At 37.9% G+C, this 24,421-nt stretch overlaps 1 protein-coding gene across 5 annotated transcripts in view; it reads right to left on the bottom strand.

Moving 5' to 3' along the window:
* Positions 1-9,584: 9,584 nt before the first annotated feature.
* Positions 9,585-24,421, bottom strand: part of LOC114079455 (zinc finger protein 420-like) — a 45,857-nt gene continuing 31,020 nt past the window's right edge. For 2 of the 5 annotated variants that reach the window (XR_011704740.1, XR_011704737.1), the window contains 2 exons: positions 22,016-24,193; positions 9,585-21,637 (listed from right to left, as the gene is read on the bottom strand). Coding sequence is in view for 1 of the 5 variants with exons in the window: in XM_071602484.1 (XP_071458585.1) it covers positions 22,264-24,193 (1,930 nt within the window). In the remaining 4 variants the exon portion in view is untranslated. Of the gene's footprint in view, positions 21,638-21,835; positions 24,194-24,421 lie in introns of those variants that run through there. The other 3 variants (XR_011704738.1, XR_011704739.1, XM_071602484.1) reach the window with 3 other exon arrangements.

Raw genomic sequence — 24,421 nt, 5'->3', positions numbered from 1 at the left:
CTACCATAAAATATGAAAGCCAAAGAGATGTACGTGAATATGTCTATGAATATGTATATAAATGTGCATATGGTATTAATATGAATGTATATAAATATGAACATGTATATGAATATACAAATGCATATGTATATGAATGAGTATGAACATGGATATGTATATATTAGCATGTTCATGTTTCTGTATATGAATATGTATATGCTATATACGAATATGCAAATGAACATGTATACGAATAGATAAGGAGATATATATGAATAAGATCCCAAGGTTTTCAAGATGGTGGAATAGAGGAGGTCGCTTTCCTGGCTGCTCTGTGGAGTGGAACCAAGAAAGCAGACAGGCAGCTTCCCAGCAAGGTGGGTGAACAAGAAAAAGGGCGGGGGGACTTTACTGGAATTTAAAACTGAACATTAAAAGCAGACTGGGGACACAGGCGGTGGGATGTAATGAAGTAAGGAGGAAGTCCCACAGCACAGCCACTGCCACAGCCCGGGGATCTCCAGCCAGAGTGGCCCCTCCAAGAGCACAGCAGAGGGGTAAGGGAGTTAAAGAAACCCGCATTCTGGGGAGGCCAGGGGGGTGTCTGGTTTAGAGATCAAGGACATTGCCCAGCGGACCTGAAAGAGGCGCTGCAAGATCCGTGTGTGGAGATGGAAGCTGCATCTCTCTAGGCCGCAAGCTGAGGACAAAGCAAAGAACAATTTCACAGCTGCTGCTGGGGGTGGGGGGTGAGGGGCAGCAGCTGAGGGGGGCCAATGCCTGGCAAACTCAAGTTTGGCCCAAAATACAGGCCCAGTAAACACACACTGCCTGATGGAGAGTGTGCTTAAATGACCAGGAGAAAAGTCAAAATGGAGAGCGGTTTACACAGGGGACACCTGGCGGTGGAAACCCACTGGCTGTACCCCTCCACCTCCAATCTGACTGCCTGCAGGATGGGGGGAGAGAGCCTCTGACCGGGAACTCATGGGAGAGATTGTTTGGTGACTGAACCCGAGATCAGGAAAGGTGGTGTCCAGTAACATAGGGGACTAAGAATTGGGCCCCCAGCCACATGAGTGGAACCCAGGGAGACCCCTGGGATACAGTCCTCCGGCATGGACCAGCAAGTACTGGGCATTGGAGGTGCACTGATTAAAATCTCCAGACAAATGGCATTCAGCAAAGAGCCTGGAGCCCACCTAAGCCTACACCAGAAATCCACCTACAGGATCACCTCGCTCACTCCAGCAATCCAGAGGGTAGAGCATCACACTCCAGAAGATCCCAACTGAAACTGCTGAGAAGAGAACAGAACCCTCGAACTCCAATGGAAAAAGTTCTTTAACTTTTCATAAAGATCTTCTTAAAAATTCTTTTTCTGTGTTTAATTTTGACCTTAATGGTACGTGGACATTTATACATACTCATATTTGTTTTTTCATATTTTGAGCATTTTTGAAGCCACTTATTTTTCATGGATTAGCTTTTTGTGAACTAGGATGTTTATTAGTACATTTAGTTTTGTTCTGTATTCTTTTATTTTTAATTAAAAACATTTAACTTTATACACATTTTTCTCCTGCCTATGTCCCTTGATTCTCTCTTTTCTTCTAACAGCCAATCTCTATTGTTCTCTTTCATTCTCCCTTTAATGTTTTACTTCTTCGTCGCTCCTCATCCCTCATAATTATCACATCATATATCACTTCTGTTCTCTCCCTGTCCACCATATGAAGTTATAAACTTCTTTGCAAATTTGCTGTTTTTATTGTAGGTGATAAATTATCACATCACTTTTGTTTATTGCGATAATTAACATTGTAGACATCATAGTAAGAACTATTTGGTTTAATGTGGCATGTTATTGGTATTGGTTGTTATTACTTCTCTCCCCAACAAACAGTGAGGTACTGGAAACCTTCAGGGGAATTTTAAGTCCACAGGGTAGAAACTGTAGTCCCTCAAATCCATACTGTTAGATGAGTAGACACACAAACAACATGAAAAAGCAAGAGCAAAGATCACCCCAAACAAACCAAGATACTCCAATAACAGAATCTGTCAACACCACAGTGGAAGAAGTGTCAGAGAAGGAGTTTAGAATGTACACAGTTAAACTGACCTGCAAAATAAAGGGTGGTATAAGGAATAAAATCAGAGAGAAAGCAGAGGAAGTGAAAGATCACTTCAATAAAAAGGGAAAGATTCTGAAGAAAAACTAAAGAAACAAACAGCAGAAATCCTCAAAATGAAGGAAACAATAAAACAAAATTTAAAATTCAATAAAAAGCATCACCAACAGACTAGACTACTTGGAAGACAGAACCTCAGGCAATGAACACAAAATATATAATCTTGAAAATAGAGTTGACCACGGAGAGAAGATGTTAAGAAACCATGAACAGAACATCCAAGAATTATGATAGTTAGAACATGAAAAGATCAAATTTAAGAATCATTGGGATACAGGAAGGTGTGGAAATAGAAAACAAGAGACTGCACAACCTTTTCAATGAAATAACATCAGGAAATTTCCCAAATCTAAAGGATGAAATGGGAAATCAAGTACAAGAAGCTTACAGGACCCCAAGTGTACAAAATTACAACAGATTCACACAAAAGGCACATTCTAATGAAAATGCCTAACATACTGAATAAGGATAGAATTTTAAAGGCTTCCAGAGAAAAGTATCAGATTACATATCAGGGAAACCACTTCAGATCTCAGCAGATTTCTCAACCCAAACCCACAAAGCTAGGAGGTCCTGGAACAACGTATACCAAGCTCTGAAAGAAAATGGATGCCATCCAAGAATTTCATATCCAGCAAAATTAAGCTTCAGATTTGAAGATGAAATAAAAACCTTCCATGATAAACAGAAGTTAAAAGAATTTGCAGCTAGAAAGCTGCACTACAGAACATTCTCAACAAAGTATCCCATGAAGATAAAATAAAATAAAGTGAAAATCAGCAAAGGGAGGAACTACACTAAAGGAATAGTCAATCCAAGGAGAAACTAATTTAAATTAAAAACTAGAAATAAACCAAAATGACAGGGAATGCCGCAGTCTGGCTGGGCACAAATCATGAGCCACTGAAGCAGGAATAAACTTTATTTCTGAACTCCACCAGCACACTCCACATACGCTCCCCGGGAACTCTCCCGCACGCCACGCGGCTCCTCCAGGAACCACCAACTGGAAATCCCTCCTCCGGCACTTCCCCAACCAATGCGAACTCTTCAGGAATCCCCGCAAGAGCTCAACCGGAACTCAACAGGAACTCCTCGAGAACTCAAAAGTCATCATCTTAATGGCTTGCTGGCGTCACCTCTCAACCACTACTTCTGGCAAAAATGTCATGCGTCATCCCAACTCGGCTGTGGCCCTCAACAAGGGAATACAAATCATATCTCAATAATAACCTTGAATGTTAACGGCCTAAACCCATCAATCAAAAGACATAGACTGGCAGATTGGATTTAAAAAAAGACCGAACAGTATGCTGTCTTCAAGAGACTCATCTCATAGGCAAAGACATCCTTGGACTGAAGGGAAGGATGGGAGAAAGCATGTCACTCATGTGTATTGTGTAAACTAGCAGGGATTTCCATCCTCCTATCAGACAAAGTGGACTTCATGCCAAAGGTAATCAGAAGGGACAAAGAAGGTCATTTCATGATGCTAAGGGAATTATATATCAGCAAGACATAATAATCATAAATATTTATGCCCCCCCAAATAGAGCATCTACGTACATCCCACAACCCTTCTCAATTTCAATAATCAAATAGACCACAACACAATAATACTGGGTAACTTTAACATGTCTCTGTCACCACTGGATAGTTCCTCCAAACAAAAACTAAATAAAGAAGCTATAGAAGTAAAAAATACAATGGAAAATTTAGACTTAACAGACAAATGGAATATTTCATACACTGTTGACTGAATACACTTTCTTCTTAGCAGCACACAGACCCATCTTGAATGTAGACCATGTTACATAAGCTATTACAAATGTTGGCATAAATTATAATATTACTTAATATATTTTTAGCATTATTTTTATAGCTCCTTCTCCATTGATATTAATTTTTATGTTCTTTTTTCTTTTTCTTTTTTGGTACTAGGGATTGAACTTAGGGGCACTTAACCACTGAGCTGCATTCCTAGCCCTATTTTGTATTTTATTTAGAGACAGGGTCTCACTGAATTGCTTAGTGCCTCACCATTGCTGAGGCTGGCTTTGAACTCGTGATCCTCCTGTCTCAGCCTCCCTAGCTGCTAGGTTTACAGATATGCACCACTGCGCCCATCATCTTGCTTTTTCCTTGATTAGACTTGTTTGATTTTTATTGCATTTTAGCTGTATTATATCTTCTCTGTTTCATTATTTTCTGTTCTTACTCTTATTTTTTTCCTTTCTACTATATAATTTGAGAATAATTTGATTGTTATTCTAACTTCTTTCTGATACAAGTACTTTAAGTTATAAATGTTAATCTGAATACTGTTCATCCCAGGGATCCTGATATTTTAAGCTTTTATTATCACTTAATTCAAAGCACTTTTTATTTACTTTTCTTGTGCTTTCTTCCTTGACCTCTGGGATATTTATCAGTGTTCCATTTAATTTTGAAGTAGTTGACATGTGGGGTGGGGTTCTATATATCTTAAGGTGCTGATGTCTCATGTAATAAATCATGTAGGAAACACAGTCTGCATTATTTCAAATTTTAAAGTGTAATGGAGGGCTGGGGATGTGGCTCAAGTGGTAGCGCACTTGCCTGGCATGCGTGCGGCCCGGGTTCAATCCTCAGCACCACGTACAAAACAGGGATGTTGTGACCGCCGAAAACTAAAAAATAAATATTAAAAAATTCTCTCTCTCTCTCTCTCTCAAAAAAAAAAAAAAAGTAATGGAAATGCTTTTTATATTGATTTATTGGTTACATATCTGTCAAAACTGATCATATTGCATACTTCAAATGTGTATTTTATTGTATATCAATTTTACCTCAATAGAGCTATGGGGAAAAAAAGAAAAAACAAAAGATTCCAGTGCCTTCTGCTAATAATCCCTGTATCCTTCACCTGGTGAGTGGATTAGAATCAAGTATCTCAACCTGATCAGAAGAGTTGATCATTCACCCTCCACTTGATGACATCCCATGGGAGAACAATCCAGGTCAACCACCAACAATTAAAATTAAATACCACATATATTCATATCTACGGATAAGTAGACCCAGTGCTTTCCACTCAGTGTGAAGAATGGATCACCATGCTCTCCACTAGATAAGAGGAGATCTATATGCACAACACTCTGAGAAGAGTAGATCTGTAGATACATCTATAGAAGAATCTAGAATATATCCCAGTGCCTTCCGCTCAATATGGAGAATGGAACATCATGTCCTCCCCTACATGGGGAGCGTAGATCTCCATGCCCTCTCACAAATGAGAGGAGTAGTTCTCCTTGGGGGTAGTAAGTCCCCATGTTCTTAATATCTTGAGGGGTGCAGGTCCTCATGCCCGCCACTCTGGGGGGTGTAGAACCATGTATAATCCACCCTGATCAGGTGAGTTAATTTCAGTCCTTTTGATGATTTCCCATTCCAGTCCTACCCTCACAGTATGAATGGAGAAGCCATGTGTAGGCATATGAATATGTATATAAACATGTTTTTTAATATGAATATGCACATATGAATGTTTGTCAATATGAATATGAATATGGAAATGAATATGTACATATATAAATTCAAATATCTATATTTGTACATGGATTTTAATATGACCATGTATATGAATATGAATCTACAGATGAATATTAATACATGCATAAATATATACATATGTATATGAATATAAAACATACGAATATATGCATGTGGATATGCATATTTATATAAAATATATATGAGTAGAATTGTAAAATATACATACATATGAATATAAATATGTGAATGCACATGTACATGAATTTGAATATTAATGTGTACATGTACATGGATATGAATGTGAATATGTGTATGTATATAAATATGTACATGTACCTGAATATGTATATAAGTATTTGCATGTACGTGTACATTAACATTAATGAGTATGGATATTTGTAGAAATATGACTATGTGTATGTACATGTACATAAATATGAATATATGAATATGTACATGAATGTGAATATACAAATGAATATGTATATGACTATATAAGGATATGTGTGTGTGTGTGTGTGTGTGTGTGTACATATATATATATGAGAATTAGATTTCAGTGCTCCTCTGGTCGATGAGGTGAGTAGATATCTACCCTCTCTGCATCGTGAGGACTCCTGTTCCCTTTAAGGGGAGTAGGTCCTGTGTCTTTCACCTCACAATGGGTGTGGCTCCCCATGCCCTCAACCTTGTGAGTGAATTAGAATCGTGTATCCTCCAACTGTTCTGTAAGTTAATCTCTATACCCTCATCTGATGAGATTGCATGCCACAATATCTCAGTTCAAACCCAAAGTATGAAACTGAGAAGATTTTATAGATGAATCCATACACGAATCCATGCACATTACATGAATATGAAGTGTACATTTACATGTCCATGAATATGAATGAGTAAAAATATGAATTAACACATGTACACATACATGAATATGAACATGAATATGTATGGAACATGAATATGAACATATAGGTATAGGAATATGAATATGTATTTTAATATGTACGTGAATACAAATATGAATATTGATATGAATATTTGTGAATATTAATGACTATAAATGTGCTTATGCACATACATGAATATCAATGTGAATGTGTGTATAAATATGTGCATAATTATGAATATATACAAACATGAATATGCATATGAAAGAGTATTACTTTGAATATGAATATAAATTTGTACATGTACATAAATATGAATGAGTTGGAATATGAATATCTACCTGAATATGAATATGTACAAGTACATAACATGAATATGAATGTATATAAGTGCATATGTACATGTACTTGAATCTGAACATATTCATGAGTATAAATATGAATATGTGAACATACACATGAATTGAATATGAATATGCATATTAATATGTACATGAAAATGTATATACAAATGAATATATATGCATATATAAGGATACATATATACACACACATATATAACTATATATGTGAATTAGACTCCAGTGCCTTCTGCTGATATAGAAAAGGGGTCAACCTGACCTCTGCTAAATGAGATGAGTAGATCTCCATACCTTTTGCACTGTGAAGATCCCCATGTCCTTCACCCCACCATGGGGGTGGATCCTTATGCCCTTTACCTGGTGAGTTTATTAGAATCGTGTATTCTCAAACTCATCAGGAGAGTTAATTTGTATACCTTCCATCTAATGAGATTAAACTCCAGAATATTCTAATTCAAAATCCCAAGGTATTTAACTGGGAAAGATGTTATAGATGAATATACTAATGAATCTATAGATGAAATATATCCCAGTGCCTTCCACTCACTATGGGGAATGGAACAATGTGCCTTCCCCTAGATGGGAGAAGTAGTTCCCATTGGGTGTAGATTCTTGTGTCCTTTACACCTTGAGGGACACATATCCCCATGCCCTTCACCTGATGAGGGGTGCAGAACCTGTATCTTTCAACTGATCAAGGAAATTACTCTCTGTACCCTCCATCTGATGATTTCCCATTCCAGATTATTCCACTTCTATCTACTAGGACACACACACACACATAACATTTCTATGCATATGAGTACATATATAAGTATGAATATGATTTGAATATGTAAATGAACATTAAAATGAATATGAATACATATGAATACGCATATATTATGTAAATATTAATGTGTACATGCATGTGTATTTAATATGTATATGGCTATTGTTATGAACATAAACATGGATATAAATGTGTATGAGTATACAATTATGGCTACAAATATGAATGTATATGTATATATAAATATGTACATAAATATGAGCAAAAATATGAATATACATTAATATATACCTATATATGAATATGAATATGTATATATGTATATGAATATATACATGAATGTGTATATGTGTGTGGATATGATTATGAATAGGTATATGAATTATTTTAATATGCATGTGAATATGAATATTTATATGAAAACAACATTAATATGCATATAATGTGTACATTTATATATGAATATGCATCTAAATATGAATATTTGTATATATCATTATGTATATAAATATGAATATGTATATTAATGTATATATGTATATGATTATATGAATACGTATATTACTATTTCTTCAGTGATAACTTTACCTCAGCTTTACCCAGCTTCACCTAGTGTGACTGCAGATCCAGTCCCTTCATGAGGCTCCTGGTTTTCCGAATGTAGCTGATTCATTTCCTCTTAGTACTGTCTAGAGAAGGGCAATTCCAGGGCCATAATGTTGGCCCAGAGGAGCCTTGAGCAAGATGGCGGCCTAGGACCCCTGCCAGAATGAAGTGCTCTGAGCCTGTGTGATTGACATTCAGCTCTCATTCTGGGGCCATCTTGTCAGTCTTGCTGACAGGAGAGAGCTAGTGTTCTCTCCCTCCCCGGAATGTCACCTACACTACTCCAGCCATAAAGCCTACACAGGTCACAGGGTGTATGCTGGTCACAGAGGATATGCAGGCCATAGAGACTAAAATGGACATTTAGGCTGCTCAGGCCAAAAACCCTACACAGATCATACAGGGTACATAGACAATTGAGACTGTTTAGGCCATGGACACTCAGTTGTTCATAACGGTTACTTAGTTCACAGAGGCTATGCAGCACATAGCGGCTACACAGGTCATGGAGATCACTCAAGACACAGATGCTATGTGTCATGGAGGTTGCTAAGGTCATTTAGGCCACTTATACCAAACAGATCACACACACTATAGAAGACACACAGGATGCAGGCGCTAAGTGGGTAATGGGAGCTATTCAGATCACAGAGGTATGCAATCCATATGAACTATAAGGCCATTTAAGCTACTCAGGTCATAAAGACTGTGTAGGCCACAGATTCCACACTGGATAGTTGCATATGGCAACTTGATTAAGAAAGTTTAAGCCAGTGTGATTATTGGTAGCTAAGCCAACATGTTGAGCAGCTGCTTCTCAGAGCACAGAGAAGTTGTACATGGCGGGATATAGAGTGGGGTCATATAAGTTAGCCAACATGGCTCTTCTGCCTACTAAATCATCCACATAGCCACTCTTGATCACAAATGACATGTTCAGATACAGAGTAAGTCACATTGGCTTCATCTACATGAGTGCCAATTAAATGAGGCAAAGCAAAATAGAATGTTAAACAAAAGGTATAATATCTAAATCACATAAAATGTGTTGAGTGGACGTCATAATGCTGTATAGTCCCAGTACTGAATACTGTAAAGTATTCAGTGCATTTTAGGTATACAACTAGCAAATAACTTCCTAAAATTGATACCATTCAGCAGTTAACATCTTCTTTCTGTATTGTACTTATTTTCCAGAGGACACAGTCCACTTAAAAAACATGCTAGCATAAGTATCTGTACTCAATTTAGCAAAAGGAGATTTATTGAACAAGGTCCGGAACTCTTAACTTATTTTGCTTAGCATGATATTCTCCAATTCCAACCATTTATCAGCAAATGCCATAATTTCATTCTTCTTTCTGGCTGAGTAATAATTCATTGGGTATATAAACCACAATTTCTTTCTCCATTTATCTGTTGAAGGGCACCCAGGTTGCTTCCATAGTTTAGCTACTGTGAATTCAGAAAAAGCCTTAGTCAAAGAAAACAAGTGTAACCCAGGTTTTTAAATGTTGAAGCAGCTGTTTTATGTCAGATATGATGTATAGAAGAGAACACTTACTGGTTACCTTACCTGTATTAAACCTACACACCTTTCATTTTACATAACATGCAGATAAATCTCAGACAAACATATTTAGTTCTCAGAGGTGTACATATCTCTACTCACATATATTCAGGGTGTGAATCATATTAAAACAATCTAAAATCAGTTGTTTATTTAATCAGTTATAAACTAACCATTTAAAAGACTTTAAAATAGGTTTGAACCCTAGTTCCTTTAAGACTTAGTTTTTTAAGCAATCAAACTTAACAGACACAAGAAATTATCTTGATAAATAAGGTAGATCAATATTTGAAGAAACACTTGTGGTAGAACTTGTGGATGTGTTAGAACACACTTGTAACCCCAGCAACTCAGGAGGCTGAGGGAGGAATAGTGCTTGAGGTCAGGCTCACCAACTTAACAACACCCTGTCTCAAAAACAAACAAACAAACAAATAAATAAATAAGGGCTGGGGATGTGGCTCTGTGGTAGAGCACCCTTAGATTTAGTCCCTAGTACTACATGAGAAAGATCCAGCTGTGCATAAGATACACTTTAGGGGCTGGGGCTGGGGCTCAGTGGTAGAGCATTCGCCTTGCATGTGTGGGTCCCTGAGTTCGACCCTCAACACCACATAAATAAAACAAAGGTATTACGTCCACCTACAACAAAAATAAAATATAAAACAAGAGATGTATTTAGATTAAAAAATTATATTTAGGTTGAGAATGAAAGTACCACACAAAAATAGCAACTAGAATGGCTTTGTGATTGTCAGACAAAATAGTGGAGAAAAGGCTGTTGGAGAAAAGAAAGGACGTTATATATTAGTAAATTAGCAAATCTCTCAAGGTGATATAATAGTTATAAATATCTATACATTAACAAGAGAGTCCCAAAACATATGAATGAAAACTATCAGAATTAAAGGAAAAAAGAGTTCTATTAAAATGATTGGATATGGTAATACCCCACTTTCAAGAAGAGATAGAATAACTAAAAAAAAAAAAAAAAAAAAAAAAAAAAGATCAATTTTTAAAAGAAGGACTGAACAACCATATAAACCAAGTAGAACTAAGTGACCTGTATAGAGGACTGGGTCCAACAAGGCCGAGTATACAATTCTGTGTTCCTGGAACACTGTCCAGGAGAGGCAACACTGGGGTCTCAAAGGAAGTTTCAATAAACATAAAAAGACTGAGATCAGATTATGCTTCTTTTGTGATCATAATAAATGAAGCTAGGAAAAAATAATGAAAGAAATTAAATATTTGGTAATAAATTTATGAAAAAACTATAAGTCTCTGGACACTAAAAATTCCACTGAAAAAAATTTTTAAAAGAACTAAATAAATAGAAAGGCATCCCATATTTAATTTTAAAATTGCAAATCTCAATAAGATGTACATATCAATGCCATCCCATCAAAATTTCCCCCTCCATTTCTGTGGAATTTTAAATGTGATCCATTGATTAATATGAATGTACAGGGAATCATATGCACTTAACACTCTTTCCAAAATAGACAAAATTGGACAACTGTACTTACAAATTGCAAATCTTAGTGTATGTACCTTCAGTAATAAATTAAACTGGATCTGTATCTCTCACTCTATAAAATCAACTCTAAATGAACGAAAGACCTCAATGTGTTAATTCAACCACTAAAGCTACTGGATAAAACATTGGGGAAACACTTTCAACTTACAGCATAGGCAAAGGTTTTTTTTTATATGACTCTAAAAGCACAAAAGACAAACAGAAAAAAATAAACAAATGGAATTACAAATGAAAAAAGCTGTGCACAGAAAAAAAAAAAAAAAGAGTGGAGAGACAGCTTACAAATGGGAGAAAATGCTTGACAGCCATTCAGGCAATGCACAACTAATATTCAGAATATGAAAAAAAAAAAAAACAAAAAACCTAGAAACTGGGACACTAAAAAACATGTAATCCAATCTAAAAGTGGGCAAATTATCTGAGCAGACACTTTTCAAAAAAAATACAAATAGCTGATAAAATGCTGACTCTAATGAGCCTTCAGGGACATGCGAATCAATGCCACAGTGAGATGTCATCTCACTGCAGTTAGAATGGCTATTTTTGGAAGAGAAAAAAACAAATGTTCATGCAGATGTGGAGAAAAAGGACTTACACACTATGGAAAACTGTGAGGGTTCCTCAAACAACTAAAAATAGCTGGGCAGAGTGGCCAGTGACTGCAATCCCAGCTACTTGGGAGGCTGAGGTAGGGGGATTCCAAATTTTAGTTCAGACAGGGCATCTTGCCAAATGCAGCCTCAAAAGAGAACACAACTGCTAGGAGTAAGGTGATGCCAGAACATGACTGTAAATCCAGGGGCCTGAAAGATGGAGACAAGAGAAAAAAAAATTGAGGCCACCCTAGCAAACTTGGTTGGACCCCCATCTCAAAAACTTAAAAAGGGGATTGGGGATGCAGGTCAGTGTAGAGCACTGATCTATATAGACACAGCATTGGGTTCCATCCCCAATACCTTAAAAATAAAACCCCTAAAATTAGAACTACCATGTAATTAAGCAATCCCACACTTCCAGGAATATATCCAAAGGCAATTATATCAGCATGCCAAATAGATGTCTGCACGCCCATGTTCACTGAGGCTCTATTCATAACTGCTTAGGGAGTTCAAAGCCAGTCTCAGCAACTTAGCAAGGCCCTGTCTCTAAACAAAGTAAACAGGGATGGCTATGTGGCTTGGTGGTTAAGTGTTTAGGTTCTGTAATGTTTAATTTGAATTGTCAACTTGATTGGTTTAGATTAAGAGGCTTCTGGGTGTGCCCGTGGGGGTGTGTCTAGGAATGATAGGCATGTGGGATAGTAAACTAAAGGGAGACCCTCCCTAAGCTTGGGCAGCAACATCCAATAGGTTGGAGGCTTGGATGGAATACAAGTTGGAAGAATAAGGAAGCAGCAGATGCAAGCTGATTCTTCTTGAAGGGGTTTTGGTTGCTGCTGCAATCGCCTGAGGATATCAGAGTCTTCCCAAGCAGACCCCCAGTGATTCTCCAGGGAGTTTCCAGAAGCCTTTGGTCTTGGACAGGGGTAGCATCATTGATCCCTCTTGTTTGAGGCATCAGCATCTTGGACTGTGCAACTACTGGTTCTTCCAGCTCTCCAACAGATGGAGGGCCACTGTGGACTATCCAGCTTCTGGTGTGCAAGCCAATCTAATAATTCCCTTTTTATAATCATACTTCCTGTTGATTCTGTTTCTCTAGAGAACCCTGATTAATACAGGTCACTAACTCGTACCAATTTTTTTTTTATTCAGAGTGGTTTTTATAATGAGAGTATAAGAGAAAAGAGGGATGGTGTGGTGGCAGATGCCTGTCATCCCAGTGAATCAGGAGCTGAGGTAGGACCAGCTTCAGTAATGTATGAGGATGTAAGCAACTTAAGGCTCAAAATAAAAACCTATTGTTGGGTATGCTTGCTCAGTGGTTAAGCACCATGGGTTAAATCCTCAGAGGGAGGGAGGGAGGGAGGGAGGGAGGGAGGAAGGGAGGAAGGAAGGAAGGAAGGAGATAAACAGACAAAGAGAAGGTAACCAGAGCTGAATAGTGTCAATAAAGTAAAAATTACAAAACAGTGGGCTGGTCTCTATAAAATTCATGTAGGTTAACTGACTGCTGATTTTGGAAGTTAGGCTTCTGATCACCCACAAAAGGAAGAAGACAGGAATCCTAACTTCAGGAGCTTGTGAGAACAAATAGGTATTTTTGCATGGCCTTCAGTTGACCCAGATGTGCACTGGGGCTGGGGACATGCCCAAACAATAGATTTCCTGGCTGTTAGAAACTATATAGGTGTTTTATTCAAGACTTCATAGACCAAGGTTAGGGCTTGTCTGACAAAAGCAATGGAGTCACTGAAGGAGATCAAGTAGTTTAACCCAAATTGTGGACAGAATGCTGTGCCAGGCCATGGCAGCCACTGTGTGGAGACCACAGCTCATCAGCTGCCCAGGAAACTCAATCAACAGGGCGTTTCCCCACCTTCAGAGAGCAACAAATTAACAGAGGGAGTAGCCCTACAGTGGTGTGTCTCCATGATCCCTCTAAGAAGAATGAAAGGGGAAGTGCTTCTAGACATTTTAAACCCAATGAGCATCACCACAGAGGAGCCAATCAGTTGGCAGCTAGAAGTTTGCTGGGGCCCCTTCGGCTGTGGCTCTCAACATCTCCCCCTCTCTGTTTAAACAACAAGCACGTGGCTTAGGGACTGTGCCTGCCTTAGGTTGTCCAATACTACATATGGTTCTTACCCGTCATCAGATGAGCTGACCTCAAGGCGTCAGCCTCCTGTCTTAGGTTGGTACCATTGCAATTGGATCTTACCCATCATTGACTACCGGTCCAGCATACAGCCACACCTGTGGATAGGTCTTTGTACCAGCGGGGGGGGGGGGGGTGAGGTTCTTTGCCTCACCTCTGTTGGCCCCCAAATTTTAGCTGAACGACCATCACAAGCAGAAGGGAGGAGGATACACCAAGCCAATTGACGGCTCCTTTTGGAAAAATTGTACCACTGATGACACCATCAGAAAAATACCCCAACACTACCACAAGTCGCTGCACAAACAGATAGTTCACAATGCATACAAGTGAGTTCACAATGCATACAAGTTATACATAGTCCAAGCAAGTTCTGCAAAGCAGTTCAGTGATGGCTCTTGCAGAAGCTGTAGATTGGTTTTATCCTTGTCTTCACGGGCACTGGGATGAAGATAGGAATTCTGGCAATAATGGCTAAAGAAAAAATTATGTAACATTCCAGAAGGCACTAAAAGAAAACAATTTTCTTAACAATTTACATTATCTTGAACAGAATTATTAAATATAATGAAAAGGAAAGGTGAAAGTAAACAAACAGATCTGTTAACCTTCTTTTTTGTTCACATATTAAAACAATCCTCAACAGCTGTTTACCCAATTTAAATTAAACCATTTAAATCATGTGAATAAAAAAAAATATTTGGATCCATTTTTTCATGAGCACTCATCATATATGATATACGGACATACGTACATACAAACATACAACACAAAACACAAGTGTGCACACATAATATAATACATACAACACATAACATAATAGTAAAGGCCTTATAACTTTTTACAGGTGAAATCTCCATTGCAATGTTTAAAAACTCTATAGTCAAAAAATAGAACTGATCAGCAAAACATTAACCTAGGTCTGTATGAGCTCAAAAAACAAAATAGAACTTCATGATGTGGGAAAGGGTAATAATAAAATAGATATTGAAAAAAGCATCCTGGTTCTGTCGCAGTTGTAAGAATAGCCAAACTGGAGTTTTGGATATCAGTTGTTATGGATTTGAGACAAATCATCTTCTTTTTGGTCTGTAGAAATCGCTTTAGTTAATCTTTCTGGAATCCAAATCGGCTGCTCTTCTCCCTGTGGAAACACACAAACAGACATCCGACTCCAGACAATCACTGGGTCAGGACTTTAATTAATCTCTCTGGAATCCAAATCGGCTGCTGTTCTCCCTGTGGAAACACACAAACAGACCCCTGACTCCAGACAATTACTGGGTCAGGACTTTTCTGTTGTCCTGTTAGAATATCCTTCCAAAGTACCTTGGGCTTATGTACATTTTTTGGACACATATGCCTTTCCGCAGCACAAAGCCCTGATGAATCCAAATTTAAAAAGTTTAGAATAAAAAGTGTTATTTTAAGTTTATCTTTGGGGAATATATACCCCTTCCCAATTCCCTCTTTTTGCTTTAATAAGTACATTTTAATAGTTTGATGAGCTCTTTCAACTATGCCTTGTTCCTGTGGATTGTATGGGATTCCTGTTATATGAGTAATGCCAAATTATGAGCAAAATTGTTTAAAAGAGGTAGAAGTATAACCAGGGGCATTATCTGTTTTTAACTGTTTTGGAATGCCCACAGTGGCAAAATTTTGTAAGCAATGAGCTATAATATCTTTAGTTTTTTCTCCGGCATGAAGGGAGCCCATCAAAAATCTGGAAGAAGTATCAACTGTAACATGCAAATATTTTAATTTTCCAAATTCTGGCAAGTGTGTGACATCCATCTGCCAAATATGGTTAGGTATCAGTCCTCTAGGATTGACTCCAAGATTAACTTATGGTAAAAAGGTCACACAATTTTGACATTGTTTTATTATTTGTCTAGCTTGTTCCTTAGTTATTTTAAAACGCTTTTGTAAAGTATTAGCATTGACATGGAACTTTTTATGAAAATTTGTAGCTTCTTCTAGTGTAGAGAAATATGTATGTCATGTGTAGTTTTATCTGCTAAATCATTGCCCAAACTAAGGGCTCCAGGTAATCCTGTATGTGCCCTGATATGTCCTATAAAGAATGGATCTTTTCTATCCCAGATTAGACTTTGTATAGTGGAAAGCAAAGAGAAAACAGTAGAGGAAGGGGAAATCCTACCAGCATCTTCAAGGGATACTATAGCATTAACTATATACTGACTAACGGAAAATAAATTAAATACAGAATCTTTAAACATCACAAAAGCTTGTAATACTGCATTAAGCTCTACCTTTTGAGCTGATTGTTTGGGTACTAAAAATGTAAAAGTTTGGTCAGGTGTAACTATTGCTGCTGTACCATTATTTGACCCATCAGTGAATATATTTGGAGCATTCATGATAGGTGTTTTTCTTGTCATTTTTGGAAAAATTACAGGATGCAATGACCAAAAAGACAATAAAGGATTAGATGGTAAGTGGTTATCAAATGAAACATTAGATTTGCACATGATTATTGCCCAAGTATTTAACTCATTAGCTAACTCATTAATTTGATCCATAGTATATGGAGTAATAATTTTATTGGGAGAAATTCCAAACACTCCCTTTGCTGCTTTTATTCCTTTGAGTATTAATTGTCCTACAGTCTCAGGATACCTAGTAAGAATAGTGTTAGGAGATAAGATAAATGTATCCATAATAATGGAACTTCTTGCCAAAATACTCCTGTAGGAATATTTTTTAGTTGTTGGTAGTACAATAAATAATAAAGGCAAACTTATGTCAATTCTATCCAAATGCATATTTTCCATATATGTTTCAATGATTTTTAATGCCTTTCTTGCTTCAGGCCTTAACATTCGGGGTGAATTTGGATCTGATGGACCTTTTAGGATATCAAATAAAGGTCCCAACTCTCCTATTGGTATACCTAGATAAGGCCTTATCCAATTTATGTCTCCTAATAACTTTTGAAAGTTGTTAAGTGATTTGAGTTGATCTACTCATATTTGAATTTTTGGTGGACAGACCATGGTTGAGGATAATAGAACTCCTAAATAATTAATTGGAAAATTTAATTGTACTTTATCTATTGCTATCTCTAGATTATAATTTTTTAATAAGTTTGTAAGTGTGGCATAATATTCTAGCAATGTGTTTTTATCTTTGTGTACTAATAATACATCATCCATATAGTGAAATATTTGTAGTTCAGGATTTTGATTTCTAAGTGGCTGGATTACATTGTTAACATAAATTTGACACATAGTTGGGCTGTTAGCCATCCCTTGAGGGAGTACTTTCCATTCATATCTCTGATCAGGACCTTCATGATTCAGTGCAGGGATAGTAAATGCAAAACGTGGACTATCCTCAGGATGAATTGGAATTGAAAAAAAAACAATCTTTAATATCTATAACTAAAACATACCAGGTTTTTGGCAAAGCAGACAATTGAGGAATCCCTGATTGAGCAGGTCCCATAATAACCATCTCATTATTAATGGCTCTTAAATCTTGCAATAATCTCCATTTACCAGATTTCTTTTTGATGACAAAAATGGGAGTATTATGGGGAGATACAGAAGGTTGTATATGTCCTTCCGCTAATCGTTGTTTGACCAGGTCATGGGCTGCTTGTATCTTTTCTTTAGTCAGGGGCCACTGAGGAACCCATACTGGTCTTTCTGATTTCCAAGTAATTTTGATTGTCTCAGTGGCCCCTTCTGAAAATCCAATCCATGCCTGTCTTTTCCTTGATCTATTTGTATTGGTGCTGCTAGACCTTGTTCTTGTTCTCCTAATCTTTTCCTTTCCTAAAACCTTGTCTAGCCCTAGTAGTGGGTGCATTTTGATTGTTGTTATTTGTTAATGTCAAACCTAATTGATCTAGGACATCTCGTCCCCATAAATTTACGGGAAGATGATCCAATACATATGGCTGTATAGTTCCTTCACATCCTTCAGGATCCTTCCAATCTAATACCATTGCACTTCTATGGGGATTAGTCACCACTCCTAGGCCTTGAAGCGTTTGAGTGGCTTGTTATAATGGCCAATGTTTTGGCCATTCTTGACGAGAGATGATGCTAAGGTCTGCACCTGTATCCAGTAGCCCATTAAATTCATGTCCTTGAATATTTAGTTTTAGCATGGGGCGAGAATCTAAATTTAAAGACAGCATAACCCAATCTACACCTGTGGAGCCTAATCCCCTGGAACCTCTTTTTACGGTACGACTGGAAAATTTATCATGTAGGCTGGGTATTATTAGTAATTGTGCTATTCTATCTCCTGGTGAAATTACTGATATATACCCTTTGGAGAACTGGCTATAATTTTTATTTCACCTTCATAATCGGGATCAATTACCCCAGGACTGTAAAATTCAGCCAATATTTTGGCCATTGCCCTTTAAAGTCAACTGGAACTCAGGGAATAACAGGAACCCTCTCTGGACCCTATAACTCTAGTGAGTCATGTGATCTGCTGATCAGGGAGATTTAGAGTACTCCAGAAAAGCAGGAAGCCAACTAGTGTGTATTCTGCAAAAAGGAGGGTCACTGGATATGGAAATATTCCTGATGCTTCCAAGAGAAGTCACATGTGGTTGGTGAGGACCTGACTATTCTGACAGATGGTGCAACTGGTTTATTCATTATATGTGAGGGTTGGGGATGTAGCTCAGTTGGTAGAGTGCTTGCTGTGCATGCTCAACGCCCTGGGTAGAATCCCCAGAACTGCAAAAAACAAAAACCTCATTAAATGTGAAATGCTACATATATAAGTTCATATATTATATACAAATATTTGTTGTAGGTAGACTCTGATAAGAGGTCAATTTGTTATATCTTTCAGGCAATCACTTATACATACACAATAAGAAATTTTAGGTGAAAAACCGAGAGAGAAAATAAAATAAAATGCCAAAAAATGATATTTTAATTAAAAAAATTTAAAGATCTGGAGAAAGAAATAAAAGAAACATGGGATATGCAGGATGAAAAATCAGGGTGTTAGGTATATTAGAATTCTCCAGATAAATAGAAACAGTATGAGATGGAGGATGAGTATAAATAAGAGTAGTATGGCAAATAATTCCCTCAATTTTGGAAGCTGGGGAGTCCCATTCCATGTGTAAGATGCAGCAAGAGGAAAGCTTTGGTATAATTCAATCTGGGTCCTAAATCCCAAACCAGGGGCAGTGGGTAGCCACAGGGCACAAGTCCCAGAGCCCAAGGCCACAGAACCAGGATATTTGAAGTCTGAAGAGAAAACTGCAGCCCCAGCCCAAGAATAGAAAGGAAATCTGCCCTTCCATCTCCTTCTATGCTCTCTGGGCTGACCCTCCATGGACTGTATGATCCCAGGCCACATTGGCGAGGGAGAACATTTTTATTTAGTCTACTGATTCAAATGCTAATCTCTTCCAGAAACATCCTCACAGACACACACAAACTATGCCAACTATCTTGGCATGCCTTAACCTAGTCAAGTTGACTCATAAAAGTACCCCCCCGTTTTACAAACTTCCATCACTGAGTGAAACAGTGTTGTACTGGTTTCCTAGAACCCACATACAGGTGACCAGAACTAAGTGGCTCAAAACAATATGTTTATTTTCCTCGCAGCTCAGTGGCCAGAGCACAGAACCACACACCAGGCAGCAGTGGTTCCTTCTGTGTGCCCCAAGGGAGAACCTATCCCACGCCTCCCTCCTAGCTTCTGGTGATGACAGCAGTTAGTGGGGTTCCTTAGAGTGGTACTGCGTTGGCTTTCTCTGGCTTCTCTCTGAGAATTTCTATGTATCATCTTTTCTTACAAGGACACCAATCTTTGGGTTGAAGGTCAATTGTAATTCAGTTTGATCTCATCTCAACTGAATAACAACTGGAAAGACCCTGGCAAGATTGTTTATTGCTCACAATTGCATCTATATCCACTCTGTTAGTTAAAGATTTTTAGTCCATTATAAAAGTACATTCCTTAGTTTACCCAAAGCTCCCTTTTAAGAAAAAAATTCTCATAAATATTCTGAGGGGAAAGGAAAGGTCTCTTATCAAACAGAAATTTTCTTATCACCAAAGAAGTCTACATGTCTGTTTAGATAAACAGAATGTCAGGAAAATTACAGAACCAAGATATTCACAAGTTTAAATGGTGAATAGGGAGAGAATGGAAGAGATGTAGCATGGGATGAGTGTGAGGGAGGAGAGAACACAGAAGTAAAAAAAAAAGACTCAAAGGAAATAGAAAAGTGAGAGAACACATGTAAAATAAAAATAAAAAACCAAAAGGAAAACAAAATATTCTAATCCTATCCCTCAAGATGCTGAGCCATAAAAAATAACTGCCTTCAAAAGATCCCAGAAATGAGAAAAAGTGAAAATGATGCATATGTATAAGTGTCCATGAACCACCCAGGTCACAATAAACAGAAATAAATAAGATTTCAGTGAAAAGTTAAAGAATTATTTCCATTGGAGTTCAAAGAATTCTTGGGGCTTCCCTTCTCAGCAGTGCTGGATGGGCTGGGCTGGATGTGAGAGAGATCCCAAAGGTAGAGATTCTGGAGGTGGGGTGCAGGCTGAGGTGGACTCCATGTTCGTTTTCAGATGGCGACTGATCTGAAGATTTTAAATCAGCACACCTCCAGGCCCAGCATTTGCTGGTTCATGATGGTTGATTGCAGCCCAGGTACCTCCCCTGAGTTCCTCTCATGTGGCTAAGGAGCCAATCCTTTCTCCCCTCCATCACCCACTGATCCCGTGCTTTCTGGTCTCTAAGGTTCAGTCTCCAAAGCAAAGTATGCCTACTCCTGCCCTTTCAAATTCCCAGCCAGGTGAGTCTCTTCCAGCAGTCCTGTGAGCTGCTGGACTCAAATGTGGAGGGAGCTGGGCTGGGGCGTGAGGGGCGCAGGGGGGGTGTTCCATGACCTATATTACCCTGTGTAAACCCCTCTCCACATCTGATTTTCTCCTGGTCACTTAGGCACTCTTTGTCATGTGTTGTGGGTTTGCCAGCCTGAATCCTAGGCCCAAGTTGGTCCACCTGGGATCAGTTCCCCCAACTGCCCGCCCCCATAGCACAGCTGAAAGATGGCTCCTTGTTGGCACTAGGATGTGGTTCAGCATGCCTGTCACGTTAGTCCCCAGTGACCGGCCTCTGATCTCTCTGTACCCAAACATGTCACAGGTCTACAAAAAAACATGGGTTCTTTTAATGTCCCCACCTCTCCACTTTGCTTGGATGGCACTGGGGATTTCTTCCTTATTTTACTGCATCCAACTTCCATAGTTCCCATTGTTTGACTGCAGTATGAATTCCCAGTTATTTACCCTCTTTTTATCCATCCACCTTTCAGAGAAGATGCCTTTCTTGGTTTCATGCCATGGAGGAGCCAGGAAAGGAACCTCTTCTATTCTGCCATCTGGAAAGCTCCCTCCTGCAATTAGATTCCTGATATAATCAACTGTGATACCCATGTGTTCTCTAGTTTTCAAAAGTGAGGCTACTTGGTAATGTTTGAATCACAATAAACAAATTCCCTTTCAGTGATAATCTATCGAAACTATACTATTTCTGTGGGGATTTCATTATTTCTACCACGTCAGCTAATGATGTTTAGTAAATTTTGGAAAAGTTAAAGTCAATTACCCATTTTCTTTATTAAAAGTGATAACTCTCAATTATCCTCATATACATGAAGATATGTTTAGATAGGGACTCTAGACAAATGTCATTCCACATTCACTACAGATATGAGGTTTCATATTTTAAAGAAAGTTTGAAATTTGATTAATGGCTTGGACACATTACTTACATTTTTTAGGGTTTCAATGCATTATGAATCCTCCAGTTTTTAGTATATTTGAACAATGGCTAAAAGCCTTGTGATATCTTTCCACTTGTATTCTCTCTCAAAAGTATGAATTCTCAGGGGCTGAATATGGTGTGAATGAACAACTGTTGGAAATTTTGCCACTTTTTAAAAAATATCTATTTCTCTCTGTTGATTCCTCCTGTGTAGAATAAGGGTTGAACCATCCTTTGAGGCATTGGGAGAATGTTTCATTTGTAGGGCTTCTTTCCAGTATGAATTCTTTGGTGTTGAGTAAGGCTTGATCTGTGATAAAAACCTTTGCCGCATTCTTCACAAGTGTAGGAATTCTTTTCACTATGAATTCTCTGGTGTTGAGTAAGCTGTGATTTTTGAATAAAAGCCTGTCCACATTCTTCACATGTGTATGGCTTCTCTCCAGTATGAAGTCTTTGATGGTAAATAAGCTTTTCTTTTTGACTAAAAGCTTTGCCACATTCTTGACAACTGTAGGGTTTCTCTCCTGTGTGAATTCTCTGGTGTCGAGTAAGCAGTGACTTGTGCCCAAAAGCTCTGCCACACTGCGCACACGTGTAGGGCTTCTCTCCAGTGTGAATTCTCTGGTGTTGACCAAGGTTTGATCTGTCATAAAAAGCTTTGCCGCATTCTTCACATGCATAGGGCTTCTGTCCTGTATGGATTCTCTGGTGTCCTTTAAGAGCTGATATTTGCTTAAAATCTTTGCCACATTCTTCACATCTATAGGGCTTCTCTCCAGTATGGGTCCTCTGGTGTCGAGTAAGTGGTGATTTTTTAACAAAAGCTTTGCCACATTGTTCACATTTGTAGGGCCGCTCTCCAGTATGAATTCTCTGGTGTTCAGTAAGCAATGATTTTGTATTAAAATCTTTGCCACATTCTTCACATTTGTACGGCTTCTCTCCAGTATGAATTCTCTGGTGGCAAATAAGATGTTCTTTTTGACGAAAAGCTTTGCCACATTCTTTACAATTGTAAGGCTTCTCTCCAGTATGAAGTCTCTGGTGTTGAGTAAGCAGTGATTTATGAACAAAAGCTCTGCCACATTCTTCACACTTGTAGGGCTTCTCTCCAGTATGAATTCTCTGGTGGAGAGAAAGATTATCTGTTCGTTTAAAAGCTTTCCCACATTCTTGACATTTGTAAGGCTTCTCTCCAGTATGAATTCTCTGGTGCTCTTTAAAATATAATCTTTGTTCAAAAACTTTGCCACATTCTTCACATTTGTAGGGCTTCTTTTTAGTATGAATTCTTTGATGTTGTGTAAGGTTTGACCTGTAATAAAAACTTCTGCCACATTCTTCACATTTGTAGTGCTTCTCTCCAGTATGAATACCCTGGTGATCTTTCAAAGATGATCTTTGTTTAAAACCTTTGCCACATTCTCCACATTTGTAGGGCTTCTTTCCAGTATGAATTCCTTGGTGTTGAGTAAGGTTTGATTTGTAATAAAAACCTCTGCCACATTCTCCACACTTGTAGGGTTTCTCTCCAGTATGAATTCCATGGTGTTGAGTAAGCAGCGATTTTTGAACAAAACCTTTGCCACATTCTTCACAATTGTAGGGCTTCTCTCCAGTATGCATTCTCTGGTGTCGAGTAAGCAGTGATTTGTGAACAAAAGCTTTGTCACATTCTGTACATTTGTGGGGCTTCTCTCCAGTATGAATTTTCTGGTGATCTTTAAGATATGATCTTTGATTAAAACTTTTGCCACATTCTTTACATTTGTAGGGCTTCTCTCTAGTATGAATTATCTGGTGGTCAGTAAACAATGGTCTTCGATTAAAACCTTTGTCACATTCTTCACATTTGTAGGGCTTCTCTCCAGTATGAGTACTCTGGTGTTGAGTAAGAATTGAAAAATTTTTTAAGACCTTGGCACATTCTTCATATTTGTAGGATCTGCCTGCAGAAGATATTATCAGGTGTTGAGTATCAAGTGAGCTTTTTATTTTGTCACTGCTATGCTGCTTGAGATGTTTAGAAGAAGTTGAGCAATTGTTAATGGCTCTGCCACTTTCTTTAGATTCACAAGACTTCTTTCCAGCATAAATCCTCACATGTTTAACAGAAGGTGATCTCTGATTAAGAATTTTGCCACATTCTTTAAACTTGTAGGGTTTATCACTGTCATGGTATCTGTGGGGTTTAGAAAGGGTTGAACAATGAAATGCTTTGATATCTTCTCTTTTTTATATTTATAATTTTATTTAATTAAAAACATTTTTTTGATATATTCTTTAAGCTCATAAGAATCCTTTCCAGTATAAATTCTCTTCTATAGAGTAAGTTTTGCAATTTGATGAAGAGCTCCTTCATACACCTTACACTCACAAGGCTTGTTTTGCCTATGAATATTTGGATGGG

The sequence above is a fragment of the Marmota flaviventris genome, chromosome 16, assembly GCF_047511675.1.
Source record: "Marmota flaviventris isolate mMarFla1 chromosome 16, mMarFla1.hap1, whole genome shotgun sequence".
NCBI lineage: Eukaryota > Metazoa > Chordata > Mammalia > Rodentia > Sciuridae > Marmota > Marmota flaviventris.
This window is presented reverse-complemented; position numbering and strand designations above follow the sequence as displayed.